This window comes from Myotis daubentonii, chromosome 3 (assembly GCF_963259705.1).
Source record: "Myotis daubentonii chromosome 3, mMyoDau2.1, whole genome shotgun sequence".
In the NCBI taxonomy this organism is placed as follows: Eukaryota; Metazoa; Chordata; class Mammalia; order Chiroptera; family Vespertilionidae; genus Myotis; species Myotis daubentonii.
Genome location: NC_081842.1, coordinates 57,601,136 through 57,620,813, shown reverse-complemented (window position 1 = coordinate 57,620,813; position 19,678 = coordinate 57,601,136). Strand labels below are relative to the sequence as shown.

General features: G+C 41.3%; 1 protein-coding gene across 1 annotated transcript in view; it reads right to left on the bottom strand.

Moving 5' to 3' along the window:
* Positions 1–19,678, bottom strand: part of HACD2 (3-hydroxyacyl-CoA dehydratase 2) — an 85,815-nt gene that overhangs the window by 50,352 nt on the left and 15,785 nt on the right. The window contains exon 3 of the mRNA XM_059687641.1: positions 13,489–13,507. Coding sequence (XP_059543624.1) covers positions 13,489–13,507 — 19 coding nt within the window. The remainder of the gene's footprint in view (positions 1–13,488; positions 13,508–19,678) is intronic.

Genomic DNA, 19,678 nt, shown 5'->3' with positions numbered 1-19,678 from the left:
TCCCTTCCACTCTCTAAAAATCAATGGAAAAAATATTCTCATGTGAGGATTAAAATAAATAAAATAAAGAACCAAATAGAAATTCTGGAGCTGGATAACACAATGACTGAACTCAAAAATTCCATAGAGAATTACAACATCAGACTCAATCAGAAGAATCATAGAGCTTGAAGACAGGTTATCTGAAATTACATGGTCAGAGAAACAAAATGAAAAAGGAGTTAAAATAAATGAAGGAAGCATATGGGACACCATCAAGTTAACCAATACACACATCATGGAGATCCCAAAGGAACAGAGAAAGAAAAAGAGGTAGAAAGGTTATTTAAAAAAATAATGCCAGCTGGTGAGGTTTAGCAGTTGAGCATTGACCCAGGAACCAAGAGGTCACCCAGTTAAATTACCAGCTAGGACATTTGCCTGGGTTGATCCCCAGTAGGGGCGTGTAGGAGGCAGCCGACTGATAATCTCTCATCAATGTTTCTATCTCTCTATTCCTCTCCCTTCCTCTCTCTCTAAAAATCAATAAAAACATATTTTAAAATAATAATAATGACAGAAAACTTCCCTAATCAGGAGAAGGAATGAAAATCCTGATCCACGAACCCCAATGAGATTAAATTTAAAGAGATCTTCACTGAGATATATACTAATCAAACTCTCAAAAGTCGTAGACAATTCTGAAAACAGCAAGACAAAAGCAACTTAGCATGTACAAGGGAATCCCCATAAAACTAGCAGTAAATTTCTCAGCATAATGCTTGAAGGCCAGGAGGTAGTAGGATGAAATATTCAAAATGTTGAAAGAAAAACTGTCAAACAAGAATATTATACCAGGCAAAGCTGTCCTTAAGTGAAATAAAGATTTTCCTTGGTAAATAAAAACTATGGGATTCATTCCCACTAGACATGTCTTAAAAGAAATGCTAAAGGGAATACTTCACATTGAAATGAAGGGACACCAATAACATGAAAACATAGAAGTATAAAACTCACTATAGAGGTAAGAATATAATCAAATTCAGAACACTGAAGTATTGTGATGGTGGTACAAAAATCAGTTTAAACTCTAGTATAAAAGTTAAAAGATAAAAGTATTAAAAATAACCGTACCTACAAAAATTTTTAAATGATACAAAATATGTAAAACATATAAACTGTGACATCAATAAAGTAAAATGTCGGGAAAGAAGTCAAAGTATAGAGTTTTTGTATGCAAAGTTAAGTGGTTATCAGCTTAAAAGAGACTGTTATAAGTGTAAGATGTTTTATGTAAACCTCATAGTTACCACAAAGAAAAAAATGTTCAGGAGATACACAAAAGATACAAAAGAAATCAAAGATTTCTATAAAAAAAAAATCATCATATCACAAAGGAAGACAGTAAGAGAGGAAGAAAGGAACTACAAAACAGAGAGCAAAGAACAAAATGGCAATGGTAATAATCTCAATAATTACTTAAAACGTAAATGGATTAAAATTTGCAATCAAAAGATATAGAGTTGCTGAATTTAAGAAAAAAGGTCTCGCTATATGCTGCCTACAAGAGACTCACTAAAAGTGAAAGACAGAAAAAAGATATTCCATGCAAATGGTAACCAACAGGGAAAAAAGGTGGCTAAATTATATCAGAAAAAATAGGCTTTAGGTCAAAAAGTGTCACAGAGAAAATCATTATATAATGATAAAAGGGTCTATTCATCAAGAAGATATAACAATCTATAATAATAAAAGTGTAATATGCTAATTAGACCAGACAGCGGAATGACCTTCTGGACAAAGCTGCGGCAGCGGGGCTGAGGCAGAGGTGGTTAGGGGTGATCAGGCAGGCAGGCGAGTGATTAGGGGTGATTAGGCAGGCAGGTGAGTGGTTAGGGGCAATCAGGCAGGCAGGCAAAGGCAGTTAGGGGCAATCAGGCAGGCAGGCAAAGGCAGTTAGGGGCAATCAGGCAGGCAGGCAGAGGCAGTTAGGGGCAATCAGGCAGGCAAGCAAGCAGTTAGGAGCCAGCAGTCCTGGACTGTGAGAGGGATATCCGACTGCCCGTTTAGGACTGATTCCCCCAGGGGTCCCTGCAGGATTGGGCCTAAACTGCAGTCAGACATCCCCGAGGGCTCCCAGATTGTGAGAGGGTGCAGTCCGGGCTGAGGGATCCCCCACTTCCCGTGCACTGGGCCTCTAGTTGTAAATATATATGCCCCCAACATCAGAGCACCTACATATATAAAGCAAATATTAACAGAGCTGAAGGGAGAACTAGTCAATAATACAAATGTAGGGGACTTCAATATCCACTTTCAACAATGCATTGATCATCCTGACAGATAATCAATAAAGAAACAGCAAACATTAGAGACCAAATGAATCTAACATACACATACAGAACATTCCATCCAACATCATAAGGATATACAGTCTTTTCAAGCACACACAAAACGTTATCCTGAATAGATTACATGTTTGGCCACAAAACAAATGTTAAAAATGTAAGAAGAGTAAAATTACATCAAGTATTTTATCTGACCACATTGGCATGAAATTAGAAACCAGTAACTGGAGTAAACTTGGAAAATTAGAAATCAAAGTAGAAATTAACAAATATATTGAGACAAATGAAAATAGAAACAAACACAACATACCAAAACTTATGGGATGCAGCATAAACAGATCTCAGGGGAAGCTTATAGCAATAACACTTATATAATGAAAGAAAACCTCAAATAAATACTTTATACTTCATGGAACTAGAAAGAGAGGATCAAACTAAACCCCAAGTTAGCAGAAGAAAGGAAATAATAAAGAACAGAGCAGAAATAAATAAAATAGAGACTAAACAACTGAAAAGATCAATAAAACTAAGAGCTGATATTAATGTCTATAATGAAAATCCCAAAGAATATACAAAAATACTCCTGGAAATAATAAACAAGTAAAACAAGATTGCAGATACTAAGGCAATATATGAGTCAACTGCCTTCCTAGAGTAGCAATGAATAGCTGGAATTTGAAATTTAAAAAAAAATTATAACAATATTTAAAAAAGAAATACTTAGGTATAAACCTAAGAAAACAGGATTTGTATGTGGAAAGCTGCAAAAACAGTGATGAAAAAAATCAAAGAGCTAAATATATGGAGAGCTATTCCATGTTTGTGAATTAAAAGACTCTATTGTGCAGATGTCAATTCTTCCCAATTTGACCCATAGATTCAACACAATCTCAATCAAAATCCCAGAAAACTATTTTGCAGATTTTAATGAACTGGTTCTAAAGTTTATATGGAAAGATAAAAACCTGCACAAAACAAAACAAAAAAACACACGAAGTTGGAGGACTTAATACTACCACATTTCAAGACACTATAAGCAAGACAGTGTGGTACAGGCAAAATAATAGACATATAGACCAACAGAATAAAATAGAGAGCCCAGAAATAGACACAAATACAATCAACTGATAAATGACAAATGCACAGAGATAGGATAGTCTTTTCAATAAATGGTGGCAGAACAATTAGATGTCCACATGCAAAAAATAAAAATAAAAATGAACCCAGACATCCTGGACATCTTTCACAAAAATTAACAAAAATCAAAATGGATCATAGACATATCTGTAAAATGCTAAACTATAAAATTCTGAAAAAAAATACATGAGAAAATTTAATTTTTGTGACTTTGGGTAATAAATTTTTAGATACAACACCAAAAGTATAATGCATGAAAGATAATATCAATTAAGTTGGACTTTATTAAAATTAAAAACTTGTGTTTTGTGAAAAATACTATTAAGAGAATAAAAAGGCAAGTCACAGACTGGGAAAAAATATTTGCTAAACACATATCTCATAGAAGGTTTGTATCTAAAATATGGTAAGAATTATTAAATCTAAAGAAAATAGCCCAATTAAAAAATGGGCAAAAGACCTGAACCAAAGGTCTGAAGCTACCTCACCAAAGAAGATACAGATGGCAAATAAGAACACAAAAGTATGTGCAACATCATATGTCATTCAAGAAATGAAAATTAAAACAAAGGATACCACTACTACACATGTTAGAATAAATTCCAATATATCAATTGGGACAAAGAAGTGAAGCAAAAGGAACTCTCATTCATTGCTGATGGGAATGTGAAGTGGTACTGCCATTATGGAAGACAGTTTGGCAGTTTTTTACAAAGCTAAACATAATCTTACTATACAATCCAACAATTGTGCTACTAGGTATACACTCAACTGATTTAAAAATGCATATTTTTTTTGGCCACACAAAACCAGCACACAAATACTTACAGCATCTTTATTCATAATCATCCCAAATTGGAAGCAACCAAGAGGTCCTTCACAATGGGTAAATGTAAACTGGTACATACATACAATGAAATATCCAAAATAAAAAGGAATAAGCTATCAAGCTTTCAAAGACATGGATGAATCCTAAATGCAAGCTTCTAACTGAAAGAACATACTGAGATAGGAACTGTTATTAAAATTTTAAAAAATCAGTGGAAACATATCCTATATAATAAAAGTGTAGTATGCAAATTGTCCCCTTGACCAGTTCTTCCTCTCTGTAAAAGATCAATAAAATATATTTAAAGGAAAAAAAGTTAACTGAAATTTAAAAATTAATCTCATTTTAATTTTAAATATACCTTATACCCAATAATTAAGAAATATTTATAAGATAATCTCCTTTGGGACAATGTGGAAAGTTCCAGGTTTTCATTACCTCAAATATTAATCATTAAGAAATCAGACAGTGATAAGAAAACATCCATTTCTCTTTTCTCTGGTTAACTTACTCCTCAGTTTTCGCTATTATTCGTTACTGCCTGTTTTTATTAGAATTCTTCCTTAAATTCTGTAATTTCCAAGATAAAAAAAATCTTACTAATACAAGGGTGCCATCTAGTGATGATAGTGGGCAAATGTATGCTATAAAAAATGTGTCGATATATGTGTGTGCTCTATCTCCCATCCCAATTCTGCTTTGGCTTTTAAAATGCATTGCAAGGAAAAAATGTACTAAAACTACTGTACTCAAAACAAGTGTCCTAATACTCATTTAATCTCTTAGCATCCTGCTTTTATATTACTACTGAACTGACATTCGTCTCTGAAGTGACAGCATAGTTAACAGTTTCATGGAATTTCAGAGCATCCAGCTGAAAGGAATGCTAGAGACCACCTACTACCTAGTCCAACCCTCAAAGGATGGGCAACTAAGGCCCAGAGGATGTCTGACTTGTCACACAACTAGTAGTTTTTGCCTTAGCTTGGTTCCTGATGGATTGCACAGCAAGATATTATCTTGTTTATAAACTTTTTAAATAGCTCAATAACAGGTTCCCATTCAAACCTGCTAGGAAAGCCCAGGGTAAAATTCCCTGGTCCAGGCTCCCTTCATGGCTTTCCCTTCTGAACTCTAAGTGGGCACAGAAACCCTCAGGTGTTATGTTTTGTCCAGTAATCATCAGTGGAAGAGCTGCTACAGCTTACTGAGTGCTTGCTAGGTGCCACGTGACGTGCATGAGCTGAGTGTGTCTCCCACCTTCCCTGCTTAGGCACATTGGGCTTGTAATGAGCATGTCCTATTTATCCCTTCCCTTCATCTCTGCACATTCACACAGAGCAGGAAACAATTAACAGAGCTGAGCATTCCATGCAAAGGAAATTATACATACAAAATTATGGTGTTATAAAAAGGCGAGCTGTATTCAGAGGATGGGGGCTGAAGCTTTGGGTATTGGGAAGATGCAGGTGCTAAAACTATCCTTCCTCTTCTCTCCCTGTCTAGAAGGGAGGAGGTACAATTTGATCAGGAAGCAACACAGTGAACAAAGAGCTCTAAGGCAGACGGAGACGAGCCAGGCTGATCTGAAGGGTTTGAATGATTAGGGAGAGTATGGTCACATGGTCTTGATACAGAGCTCTGGTGTCAGGACTGGAAAACCAAAGTACTACTGATCAAATGACAAGGGTGGAATTGCAAGGAGGTGAAGGTTGACTTTGGCAACCTTGTACCCAGGTCTCTAACCACCCAGGCCTCTTCAGGAGTGAGCCTTAGAAGCCCCTCAACAGTGGAGACAGGCTGGCCTGCTGGGAAAGATTATGTCTACTTTCCCAGCTCAAAGGCATCTCCCTTCCTCCTGCCTTTACTGCCCCAGGCAGAAAGCAATGTCTGAATCTGAATCAGAAATGTTTTTTATTCACATTTGTGAGCGGGCTTGAGGAAGGGGATCCCCAGAGTTGAGCATGCTACGAACAGGAGAGAAGAGAGCCAGCAAGGTTAGCTTCCAGCAACAAAAAGGGAGTTAGCTCCCAGGACCAGGAACTCATACTTTGAGAATATGACTATCTTTATACTGTTTGTATTTTTGAGAAAGCAGTTTTTGTTCAAAGAAAGCAGTTATATTTTTGTGCTCAGGTACCCGAGGGCTGGGGGAGGGGTGAAAGCAGGATTCCAGGGGGTAAATCCAGAGGCATTAACCTTCCCTCGGGAAGCCTCCCTTCCGAGCTCTTTTCTGCTGAAACATGGAGGGCTCTGTGTCTGGTTTTAGTAAGTGACAGCAGTTCCTGTACAGTAACACACTGCAAATGACTGACAAAAGCTTGGCCCTCTCAGAGCGGGGTGCGGGGAAGGGGATGTTGCAGTTTACAGAGGATTTAGTTCAATCGAATTGGTGGGAGGGAAAACATTGCTGGTAGGAGATGGGTCTTCTGGGGCTTGTCTCACAGCAGCTGCTCTCCTTCCTTCCTGGCACTATTTGCTAGCACCTGTGTGAAAACCAGCCTGACGCACATGCTGCCTACTAATATTAAGGTGACTGAATTTCTTAAAATGTACCTGCGAAAAATAATTAAATAAAAGGTGGCATCAGTTTGAGAGAGGAGTGCAAGCTGGCACAGATAGCAAATATTTGAAACCACAAATCCAGGCTATCCAAGTGAAAGGCCTTTGTCCCTTGTCTGTTGATGAAATCAAAGTGCTAATACTCAACTTTAGACATGACTATGACTAAAGCTGGCTATGACTGAGTTCCTATTCAGATATCTGTTCTACAGTTCTACAGTTTTTTTAAAAAAAAATATATTTTATTGATTTTTTACAGAGAGGAAGGGAGAGAGATAGAGAGTTAGAAACATCGATGGGAGAGAAACATTGATCAGCCGCCTCCTGCACATCTGCCACTGGGGATGTGCCCGCAGCCCAGGTACATGCCCTTGACCGGAATCGAACCCGGGACCCCTCAGTCCGCAGGCCGACGCTCTATCCACTGAGCCAAACCGGTTTCGGCAGTTCTACAGTTTTCAATCAAAAGAGAACTTCCAGTTATTTATATTGACACTATAATTTCCAACAAGAAAGTTCAACACATGCACAATGTCACATCTTGCCAAGAATATCTTTAGCTCCAGTCCTCCTACCTCTAATTTGCATCCCAACAATGTTACCTGAAAACCACCTCTTATTCCACATGGTTCTTCCACAATACAATAATCTTGAAGACAACATGAAAAAATAGATTATACTTCTTTCAATACAAACTGTTCCTCATGAATAAAGAAAGCACAACTCTTCTTTATATTCTTGTGAAAGACATGTCTCAAAGTGGGTTTCTAAAAAAAAAAAAAAAAATTCCCATTTCCAAAAAGAGAACTATTGCATAAAGCATTACAAATCTTAGATTGAAGGATGGAACCATAGCATTTGAGAAATCTTGCCCTTGCATTATCAATGAAGAACTATCAACCTACTTTGACGAAGTTGAGGCATGGGAACCTATTCACAAGGGCAGAGGCTTGACTTCCTCACAAAAATTCCTCTCAGATGGAATTTTAGTTACTATTTCTAGAGGCTATTTTTGCCAAATTGCATTGTCACAACCATGACCAAGCAGCAACTGCAACTCATCCTAAGAATAAGTGGCCCTGAATTACATTGTAATGGTAATTTAAGAAGAATAAGAATTTGTAAAAATTACATTTATAGAAATATTAAACATTACGTTAGGGACAGAATAAAACTTTTAACATTCTATACGATGACACTGCTTTAGTTAGTTACACTACCATTCTATTGGGCAGTTTTCAACATCACCTTGTTTCAACATCACTTTGTACTGCTTTTCATGCATTGTCCCATTTCATTTTTACAACATCCTACGAGATAAGTATTATTATCCCCCCTTTATTCATGAAGAAATGAAGGCACACAAAAGTCGGATTACTGTCTAGAAGTCACACAGCTAGTAAATAATCTGGGTCTGACTGAAGACCAGACTTTTCACTGAACAGCAACTAAAGGAAAAACATCTCCAGACTCTATAGCAAGTTTCCAAAAGACCAAGTTGTTACAGTGAAAACTTTCAGAAAGCCACAGGAAAATAAACCATTATTCCCAAAATAAATTTAAGTTGTAGGAGTAAAATATAAAGCATTACCTTAGGCTGGCAATTTTCAACCAGTGAGCCACGGCAAGTACACTGGTGTGCTACAATAACTTTTGGAACATGCAATACCTGACTATTTAGTCAGGGGCACTGACCTCTTTTCCCTTAGACCAGGTGTGGGCAAACTTTTTGACTCAAGGGCCACAATGGGTTCTTAAACTGGACCGGAGGGCCGGAACAAAAGCATGGATGGAGTGTTTGTGTGAACTAATATAAATTCAAAGTAAACATCATTACATAAAAGGGTACGGTCTTTTTTTTTTTTAGTTTTATTCATTTCAAACGGGCCGGATCCGGCCAGCGGGCCGTAGTTTGCCCACGGCTGCCTTAGACTGTCAAATAAAAAAATGACAATAGCTGTTCAGTGTGAATGAATAAAAATTACACCTATATTTTTTGTCAGATAGGCAATATATATATATATATTGTTGGTGTGCCACAGAATTTTAGTAATTAGTTTATGTGTGCCTTGAGATGAAAAAGTTTGAAAATCACTGCCTTAGGCTAATGTTAGAAACAGTCTATTATTATTCTCACTAATGTTTTTAAATGAAAACATTTTAGAATAAGTTCTGGAAATTTTCACCAGAATTTGTTGAGTATGATCAAATGTTCACTGAGTCCCTATTAATGAATAATAGTCACCCTATATTATTATTATTAGGTGCCATGTTAGGTATTTGGATATAGAAACCCTTAAGAAAGTTCTCATTCTCAAAAAATTTAGTGGTGTTGGTAGATACAACTACAGTGTCAAACCATAATACACTGTGGAAAATATAATAAAGAGTGAGGTGTAAGATGTTACAGAAAAAGTGGAGAATGATATCTAATCTAGCCAGTGGGTGGTAGGGGAGTTTATGGGGGCGGGAGTGGAAGAGTAGCAAACAGTTGCCAGCTGCAGGGGGTGGGCTGTTCATTCTAGGTAGAAGCAGGAAGTAGTGCATGTAACGGGAGGACCCACAAGAAGGTCAGGGTTGCTGGAGCATGGAGGAGGAGGCAGGAAATTGTCACAGGCAAGGGTGGGGAATGGCGGCAGAAACAAATCCTGATGTTTAAACCAGTGAAGTATTTTAAGAAGGAAAGTGACATGCTCAGAATTATCCTTTAACTAAACCCCTCAAGGTTTGTCTGAAGCATGGACTTGGAGACACAGAGCTGTGGGTGTAACTCCTGGCTATAGAGCATATTAGCTGTATGAACTTTAGCAAGATATAAAACCTTCTAAGTCTCAGTCTTGTCAACTGTAAAATGGGAAGTAAATGAGACATTGAATGTAAAGCACTGGAACACAGTAAATGTTCAATAAATGGTAGCTCTTATTATTATCTATACTAATAATAGCCTAGATGGCATCACGCCCTCACATTGTCACAAGATGGCCGTCACAAGATGGCTGTGCGCACAGCGGAGGCAGGGCCTGGCGGCTGCTACACGGTGAGGCCTGGGGGTCCTGCAGCTCTGCACATCATGGAAGAGGCTGGTCCCAGCAGAGGAGGTGGGTCGTGGCAGGGGAGGGCAGTTGTGGGCGATCAGGCTGGCAGGGGAGGGCAGTTGTGGGCGATCAGGCTGGCAGGGGAGGGCAGTTGTGGGTGATCAGGCCGGCAGGCAGAAGCAGTCAGGGGTAATCGGACAGGCAGGCAGGCGAGCAGTTAGGAGCCAGCAGTCCCGGATTGTGAGAGGGATGTCCAACTGCCGAGGGGTCCCAGATTGGAGAGGGTGCAGGCCGGGCTGAGGGCAACCCCCCCCCCCATGCATGAATTTTGTGCACCAGGCCTCTAGTTAATATTATAAGCCTAGAACAGCCGTGGGCAAACTACGGCCCGCGGGCCAGATCCGGCCCGTTTGAAATGAATAAAACTTAAAAAAAAATAAAAAGACCGTACCCTTTTATGTAATGATGTTTACTTTGAATTTATATTAGTTCACACAAACACTCCATCCATGCTTTTGTTCCGGCCCTCCAGTCCAGTTTAAGAACCCATTGTGGCCCTCGAGTCAAAAAGTTTGCCCACCCCTGGCCTAGAAGTTCAGAGGCCCATACAGGACTTCAGATGAGATATACTGAGATCCTGAGTAGGGATAAAATAAACAGGACAATCTGAGATTTAGGAGACAGAATCAACAAGACTTGATAACCAGCTTATAGAAGTGTGGGTACTTGAGGTCAAGAGGCACCACTGATGAGCACTAGATCTAGGAAGAGTGACTGAATGGCTGGTGACTGATGGTACCCCTGACAATATGGGAGGCAGAACAAGTTTGGGAGTCTGATTTGCATTGAGAAGGAGGTATGCATTCAAGAATAGGTACCCAGATGAGTTTGGAGTCTGAGGTGCAGGTGTCAGGTGTGCTTAGAGTTAGAGAAGCAGATGTCATAAGTATCTCATACCATGAGACGGGAATTAATCACTACAAAGGGTGTGTTCAGTCAGGAGAGCAATGAGCTAGGTCAGACCCTGGGAACACCTACAATTTAGGGGCAAGGAGAGCAAGAAAGGCCCCAAAGAAAGAAAAGAACCATAGAGGACAAGAAAAGCCAGGAGGGCTCTTTATAATGAAAGCTAAGGGAGCAGGATCTCACAGAGGGAGTCATCAATGGGGCCCAATGTAGTTCAGAAGTCCAGAGAGTTCCATGTGTCCTTGGAATTTAGCAGAAACGGCTGCTGATTTTCTTTTCTTTTCTTTTCTTTTTTTAAAATATATTTTATTGAATTTTTACAGAGAGGAAGGGAGAAGGATAGAGAGTTAGAAACATCGATGAGAGAGAAACATCGATCAGCTGCCTCCTGCACACTCCCTACTGGGGATGTGCCCGCAACCAGGGTACATGCCCTTGACCGGAATCGAACCTGGGACCCTTCAGTCTGCAGGCCGATGCTCTATCCACTGAGCCAAACCGGTTAGGGTACGGCTGCTGATTTTAGACCAGAGGGCAATTTTATTAAGACAATGAGGACAGAGCTTGACTATATGGTTAAAGTATAACTGGGAGTGAGGAAGTAGAAAAAGTCTACCATAAACTATGTAAAATTTCTGAAGAGGAATTATATAGCTGTAAAAGAGTAACGTAGGGTTAGAGGTTAGGTTAAAAATTATTTTTATAATGGAACACTGAGCATTTGGTGAGCTGAGAAGGAAAAGGTAGATGACAAAGGGTGATGATACAGGAGATAGAGTTGCTGACAGAACAAGGTCTTTGAGGAATAGGAAGGAATTTTTAAGCATCTACTGCGAACAAACCATCAGAGCAGAGTGTGACACGGATGCTGGTCTGTGGAATGCCTTCTGCAAAAGGACCACAGAGGGGCTGACTGAGTTTTCCTGAACCTAAGCCTGTGCCTGCTTACCTCTGCCCAACATGGTGTCTGGCACCCACCTGCTGGGCATTCAATGATGTTCTTCGTATGAATGAATAAAAATTCTTGTCAGAAACATTATTTGCAGGGGGAGAAATTTGATAGAGAGATATGAGAATATATTCTAAGACAAAGGGAATGTGAACACTAATACAATGAACTATTAACTATAATAGTACACGTGCTGAGAAAACATACGCATCTAAGAGCTTTCTGAGCAGCTGAAGGCTGAGTTGGGGAGAATGGTGGCACAGGGTTCAGAATTTAGAGAAGGCCTGCAGTGGTTCCAGAACTCTTTCTGGCCAAATATATCTCCCAATCTTTAAGCTTATGCTTAAAATTCATTTAACTAATTTAAGGGACAATTTTTTTCATCTCAAAATTATAAAGCCCATTCACCACAAAATCAAATCCGTCAGATAGGTTCTGGCTCAGAAGGGTCTGGGTCCAAGCGAGGTTCCACCTTTTACTGGCTGTGTGTCCTGGGCCAGGTCCCCTAATCTTCTCTGGGACAGTGGACCCTGTGATAGAGGAGTCCCCAAGTCCTTTTCAAATCAATTGCTCAAAGGTTCTGAAACAGTGAATCTTAACCTTCTGCAATCATATACCCTTCTGAGAATCTAAATGAAAGCTATGAATTCTACCTACCCAGCTCCAAAATAAACACAGACACATACATATAAAATTCTGCAGATCACTTGAGAAATCCCTGACTGTAGATTTTCCTCCTAGTGGAAAAATAGCCAAGGTGCAACTCTTTATAATGATGCTTTGTCTTCCTGAAAAGTACTGGGGCCAGGTATCCATGCAAGAGCCATGGCGGACAGTTTGTTGTGTGTCCACCTGAACTGTATGTTTCCTCATCTCTGAAGTCCTCAGCGCCAAGTGTGGCACCCTGAATATATTAAGAGCCCTCTTAATTTGTGAATCATAATGGCTTGGATGCAGAGGTCTCGAGGTTTCAGACCTTCGGTGCTTCTGAATGGGCCCAACTGCAAATCTTCCCTTTGAGAATCAAGTCTGGAAACATAGCAACCACTATAGGCCTACTACACAGGGTCTGCCAACTTTCCAAAATTGACTTCCATTTAATTAATGGGGTTTAGCACCGCAGACTATAAACTAAGCCTCATTCCAGAGCAGAATTTGATGGCTCTTCCCTGCCCCCCAAAAGAAAACACATTGTATCTGCTTTTAGTAGAAATCCCTTACATTTATATGACATTTTACATTTCCTGGTTTCCAATCCCTCTCAGATACATTAAATATTCATCTGGGAGGGAGGTAATGTATGCAGTACTCCCATTTTAAAGGTAAGAAAAGAGAATATAACGTTTAAGTGATCACAGAAAGGGCTTTCTACAGCACCAGGACCCCAAGTCACATTTTTGTAAATATGATACTTTTTCTTTGTGAGCCTTGTAACAAGAAGGTAGGAGAGGCCTCTTTAAAGTAACAGAGCAAAATAGCTATGACATTTAATAAAATGTTCAGTGATAACATCTAAATAGTACTTACGATTTTAGAAACTGAAACCCATACCAATTGAAGCAATTTTATACATAATAAAGTTTCAATTTTTTTCAATATTCAATAAGAATCAAACCAACCTTTGATGACTTTTTAAAAAAGCAGAATCCATTGTATACAATAGGGGGATAATTCTATACTTACCTATTGCACAATGTAAAATCTAGAGGAAAAAAGGAGGGAAAAAGAAAATTAGCAGAGATCAAAAATATTATATAGCTTTATTTCATATAAACTAGCCTTTCAGTAAGAATACAGCAGTATCTGCCAGCAGTATTAAATTTGAAAAACAAACATTCCATTCTTCAACTTGGATAGGGGCTATTTAACAAAATGTAAATTCTTGTTCAGTTTTTTGTTTGTTCATTTTTAGTTTATCTATGGAAGATTTCCAAAGAAGCAAATCTCACCCAGTAGTCAGATGTCAAGGACTCTTTTATAATATGTAAAGTTATAAGAGCAGTAAGTATATATCTCTCATGTCTCACATTCTACAGAACAGAACTGTCACAGACTAGAGAACACAAGGTCAGAAAAGCCTTTGTTGGCACCTTTTGCCTGGCAGGCCCTTCAACATAGACATTCATTCTACAAAGCTCCACCCTTCATTCCTATCTTGTCTCATTTCATGACCTCATTATAGGGATGTTCCTGGTTTAATCTCTAACTCTACATCTCTTTGAGCTCCAGGCCCACATTCCAAACTGCCTTTGAAATCTCCATCCAGCTGTACCAGCAGCAGTTCAAACACGGCATGCCTCAATGGTAAACACACCGACTTCCAATCTCTCAGGTGCAACTATTCTTTCCTTCCTCTCAACCCCAAGTCCAACTGGTTTCCAAGTCCTGCCAGTACTTCTGGCATCTGTCTTCCCTGCTATTTTTTAATTCCAGTGCCTGGGATGAGAATGCTATCTCTTCATCTCAATGGCCATCCAACGAGCCAATTAGGTTCTTCTAAATCCCCTTCTAATTACTCCTATATAAGGCATTGCTTTAACCCTGGTGGTGGTGGTAAAGAAATAATTTGAAGCCTTCTATAAGACTGATTTAATGACCAAAGCTTTTCTAAATGATAAGACTTCTCAGCTATTGTAGTGCATTGTAGAATTACAGTTCTCTAGCAGTCTTTGTGTTGTTTGACCCTAACAATTACCCTGGTAGATAGGCAGGACAGATATCTCTACATGCAGACCAAAAAACCAAGGCTGAGAGAGACTGCACAACTTGCCCAAGGTTGTAAGTAATGTCTAGAATCAAGAACCTAGGTTTTATATCTATTCTATTGGTTTTTCTGTCATAGTATTTCCTTGTACATTATTAATTTTACTAGGGGCCTGGTGCACGAAATTCGTGCACTGGGTGTGTGTGTATGGGGGGGAGTGTCCCTCAGCCCAGCCTGCCCCCTCTCACATACTGGGAGCCCTCAGGCGTTGACCCCCATCACCCTCCAATCGCAGGATCGGCCCCTTGCCCAGGCCTGACGCCTCTGGCCTAGGCGTCCGGCCCGGGCAGCAGGGACCCGCAGCTGCAGCGCCCCCACGATCGTGGGCTTCGCTTTAGGCCCAGGCAAGGGACTGCCAGCTTCGACCGTGCCCAGCTCCCATCGCTGGCTCCACCCCTACTTCCTGCTATCACTGGCCAGGGCAGAAAAGGCACCTGATTCTCTTTGCCCTGCCCCTCAGCTCTTAGCTCCCCCCTGGGTTTCCGATCACTGTCAGTGGCAGGGGGCTTCTTCCTGCTTTCCCTTTCGCCTCCCTGCATTGTGCCTACATATGCAAATTAACTGCCATCTTGTTGGCAGTTAACTGCCAATCTTAGTTGGCAGTTAACTGCCAATCTTAGTTGGCAGTTAATTTGCATATAGCCCTGATTAGCCAATGAAAAGGGTAGCTCGTACGCCAATTACCATTTTTCTCTTTTATTAGTGTTGATTATCTACAGAGGCCACAATTTGACAAGACTTAACTTATCTAAAACATGCTTGATAAGACAGCTCAAAAACTATTACAGTAGTCCCCCCTTATCCATGGTTTCAATTACCCATAATCAACTGCAGTCTGAAAGTATTAGAAGGAAAAATCCAGAAGTAATTAATAAGTTTTAAATTGTGCACTGTTCAGAGCAGTGTGATGAAATCTCTCTATCCCACTCTGTTCTGCACAGGACATTAATCATCCCTTTGTCCGGCATTTTCACGCTGTATATGCTACCTATCCATTACTTAGTAGTGATCTGGGCTATCAGATTAACTATTGTGATATCAAAGTGCTTGTGTTCAAATAATCCTTATTTTACTTAATAATGGCTCCAAAGCACCAGAGTAGTGATGCCGGTAATTCAAATATGCCAACGAGAAGCCATAAAAAGCTTCCTTTACATGAAAAGGTAGGTATGTATAGGAAAAAACACAGTATATATAGGGTTTGGTACTATCTTCAGTTTCAGGCACCTACTGGGGATCATCCCCTGCGGAAGAGGGGAGACTACGATATTTCACTAAGTTGTTTTTTTTGGGGAGCATGGTGGGGAAAGCTTAAATTAAAATATCAGGCTGCATGAATCCTATCTAATAAAAGAGAAACATGGTAATTTGCTGTACATCCGCTACCCTTCCCATTGGCTAATCAGGGCGATATGCAAATTAACTGCCAGCCAAGATGGCGGCCGGCAGCCAGGCTACTGACATGAACAGGAGGCTTCCTTGCTTCAGTGACGGAGGACTCCAACGTTCCCCGCCTGCCGCTGCTTGGCTCTGAGCTGCTAAGAAATATTGTTACAAATATAGAAGCTAAACAAAACCCCAGAAACCTGTTTTCAGTCAGCCTGGATCTCAGAGCTGGAGTCGTAACAAAGTTTCAAATACAGAAAGTAAACAAAGCCAGAAACCTGCTTTCAGCAGCGAGGTCTCACAGCTAAAGCAGGCTCTCAGCTCCAGTGACAGCCATAAATCCAAGAATTTTTTTAAAAAAAAAGGAAAAAAGGAGCGGTTGGGAGCTTCAGTCACCCGCCAGCCTGAAAACGGCCCTCAGCCCCTCACCCAGACTGGCCAGGCACCCCAGTGGGGACCCCCACCCTGAAGGGGGTGTGACCAGATGCAAACAGCCATCATCGCCTCATCCAGGCTGGCCAGGCACCCAAGCGGGACCCCCACCCTGATCCAGGACACCCTTCAGGGCAAACCAGCCGGTCCCCACCCGTGCACCAGGCCTCTATCCTATATAGTAAAAGGGTAATATGCCTCTCAGCACCGGGATCAGCAGAGCCACGAGGCCTCCTGGCCCCTGGAGCAGCATGACAGGGGGCAGCGCCCAAACCCCCTGATCGCCCTGCGGCTCTGTGTGTGACAGGGGGTGGGGCCACAACCTCCCTATCCGCCCTGCTCTGTTCATGACAGGGGAAGGCGCCCCAAGCCCCTGATCGGCCCTGCTCTGTGTGCGACAGGGTGCAGCCCCCCAACTCCCCCATGGACCCTGCTCTGTGTGTGACAGGGTGGAGCCGCAACCTCCACATTGGCCCTGCCCTGAGTGTGACAGGGGGTAGTGCCCCAACCCCCTGATCGGCCCTGCTCTGTGGGTGACAGGGTGGAGCTGCAACCTCCCCATCAGCCCTGCCCTGAGTGTGACAGGGGGTAGTGCCCCAACCCCCTGATCGGTCCTGCTCTGTGGGTGACAGGGCAGCATCCCAACCTCCCCATCCCATGCCTTGAGTGTGACGGGGGCGGCACCCCAACCCCCAATTGGCCCTACCCTGAGTGTCACTGAGGGTGACATCACAACCTCCTGATCGGCCCTGCTCTGTGCATGACAGGGGGGAGCTCCCCAACCCCCTGATCGACCCTGCACTGTGCATGACAGGGGGGAGCTCCCCAACCCCCTGATCGACCCTGCTCTGTGTGTGACAGGGGTGAGCTCCACAACCCCCTGATCGGCCCTGCTCTGTGTGTGACAGGGTACGGAGCCCCAACCCCCCTGATGGGCCCTGCTCTGTGTGTGACAGGGTGCGGAGCCCCAACCCACCTGATGGGCCCTGCTCTGTGCGTGACAGGGGGCAGCGCCCCAACCCCCTGATCGGCCGGCTCTGTATGTGACAGGGGTGGCACCACAATCCCCTGATCCGCCCTGCTCTGTGCGTGACAGGGGGTGGCGCCGCAACCTCCCCATCGACCCTGCCTTGAGTGTGACAGGGGGCGGTGCCCCAACCCCCCAATTGGCCCTACCCTGAGTGTGACTGAGGGTGGCATCGCAACCTCCTGATCCGCCCTGCTCTGTGCATGACAGGGGGCGGTGCCCCAACTCCCCAATCGGCCCTGCTCTGAGCCCGACCAGGGTCTGCGGGGCAGGCACCTAGGGATTGGGCTTGCCCTCTGCCACCCGGGAGTGGGCCTAAGCCAGCATGTCATTATCTCCCGAGGGGTCCCAGACTGTGAGAGGGCACAGGCCGGGCTGAGGGACCCCCCCCACTACCACCCAAGTGCACAAATTTTTGTGCACCGGGCCTCTAGTTTGTTTATAACTAGTAAGAGAAAATAATTACTATTCTGCAAATCTTATAATCTTTTCCTAAAGAAAACACTGCTAAGAATCTCAAATGTATGAATATCACGAGATGAGCTGAACCTCCTGCTGCAAAGTTGAAGAAAGCAAAAAGATATATGTAGATTATTAAAATGAGGAATGAAAGACATGGATGAAAAGCATATTTGAAAACTTACTCTATCCATGTATGTGACAAGACATCCAGGCTGCTGATTAACAATAAGACTTTACAGGAAAGGGTATACATAGTGCTTAAGGACTATCATGCTTTCTTTACATGATGACTCAGTGGGTCTTAGTCCTATTAGACCAAATCTCCCCTTTTTAATCACATATATTTTATAATGCCTCCTCTACTAACCTGAAGTGCAATTCATAGATGATATAACCTACCCACACAAAAAAAATTCAGAAAAATACAATGTTCTAACTGATTTATAAAGAAATAAAAAAGACAGTAATTTATTTTTTTAAATATGTATTTCAGCATATAAATATTTGGGGACAATGTATGACATAATGAAGCAGTCAGATGTATATACCAACTTATAATGAATAAGTTTAAATTTAAAAATATCAGAAACCACTTTGCAAAAATATAGTAAAATAGTCCTGGTTGGGTAGTTCAGTTGGTAGAGTGTTGTCCCAATATGCCAAGGTTTTGGGTTCGATCCCTGGTTAGAGCACATACAAGAATCAACCACAAATGCATGGATAAGTGGAATAAAAAATCCATGTTTCTCTTTCTCTCTACCTCTTTTTCTCTTCCCCTTCCTCTCTCTCTTTAAAATCAATCAATAAAAATTTTTTAAAAAGAGATAATAATGAAAATACAAAAGTAATCTTAAGTGAAGTGGAATAATATGCCAAGATAAATACAAGTCAAAGTAGAGAATGAGGAAGTACAATATTTTTTTTTTAATTAAATCTTTATTGTTCAGATTATTACAGTTGTTCCTCTTTTTTCCCCCATAGCTCCCCTCCACCCAGTTCCCACCCCACCCTCTGCCCTTACCACCCCCCTCCCCCGCCCACTGTCCTCATCCATAGGTGCATTTTTGTCCAGTCCACTTCCTTTCTATGTCCCTGATTCTATTATATTCACCAGTTTACTCTGTTCATCAGATTATTTATTCACTTGATTTTTAGATTCACTTGTTGATAGATGTGTATTTGTTGTTCATAATTTGTATCTTTACCTTTTTCTTCCTCTTCCTCTTCTTAAAGCATTTAATATAATACTGGTTTGGTGGTGGTGAACTCCTTTAGCTTTTCCTTATCTGTGAAGCTCTTTATCTGACCTTCAATTCTGAATGATAGCTTTGCTGGATAAAGTAATCTTGGTTGTAGGTTCTTGGTATTCATCACTTTGAATATTTCTTGCCACTCCCTTCTGGCCTGCATAGTTTCTGTTGAGAAATCAGCTGACAGTCGTATGGGTACTCCTTGTAGGTAACTGACTGTTTTTCTCTTGCTGCTTTTAAGATTCTTTGTCTTTTGCTCTTGGCATTTTAATTATGATGTGTCTTGGTGTGGTCCTCTTTGGATTCCTTTTGTTTGGGTTTCTCTGTGCTTCCTGGGCTTGTAAGTCTATTTCTTTCACCAGGTAGGGGGAGTTTTCTGTCATTATTTCTTCAAATAGGTTTTCAATATCTTGCTCTCTCTCTTCTTCTGGCACCCCTATAATTCGGATGTTGGTACACTTGAAGGTGTCCCAGAGGTTCCTTACACTATCTTCGTATTTTTGGATTCTTTTTTCATTTTGCTTTTCCGGTTGGGTGTTTTTTGCTTCTTGG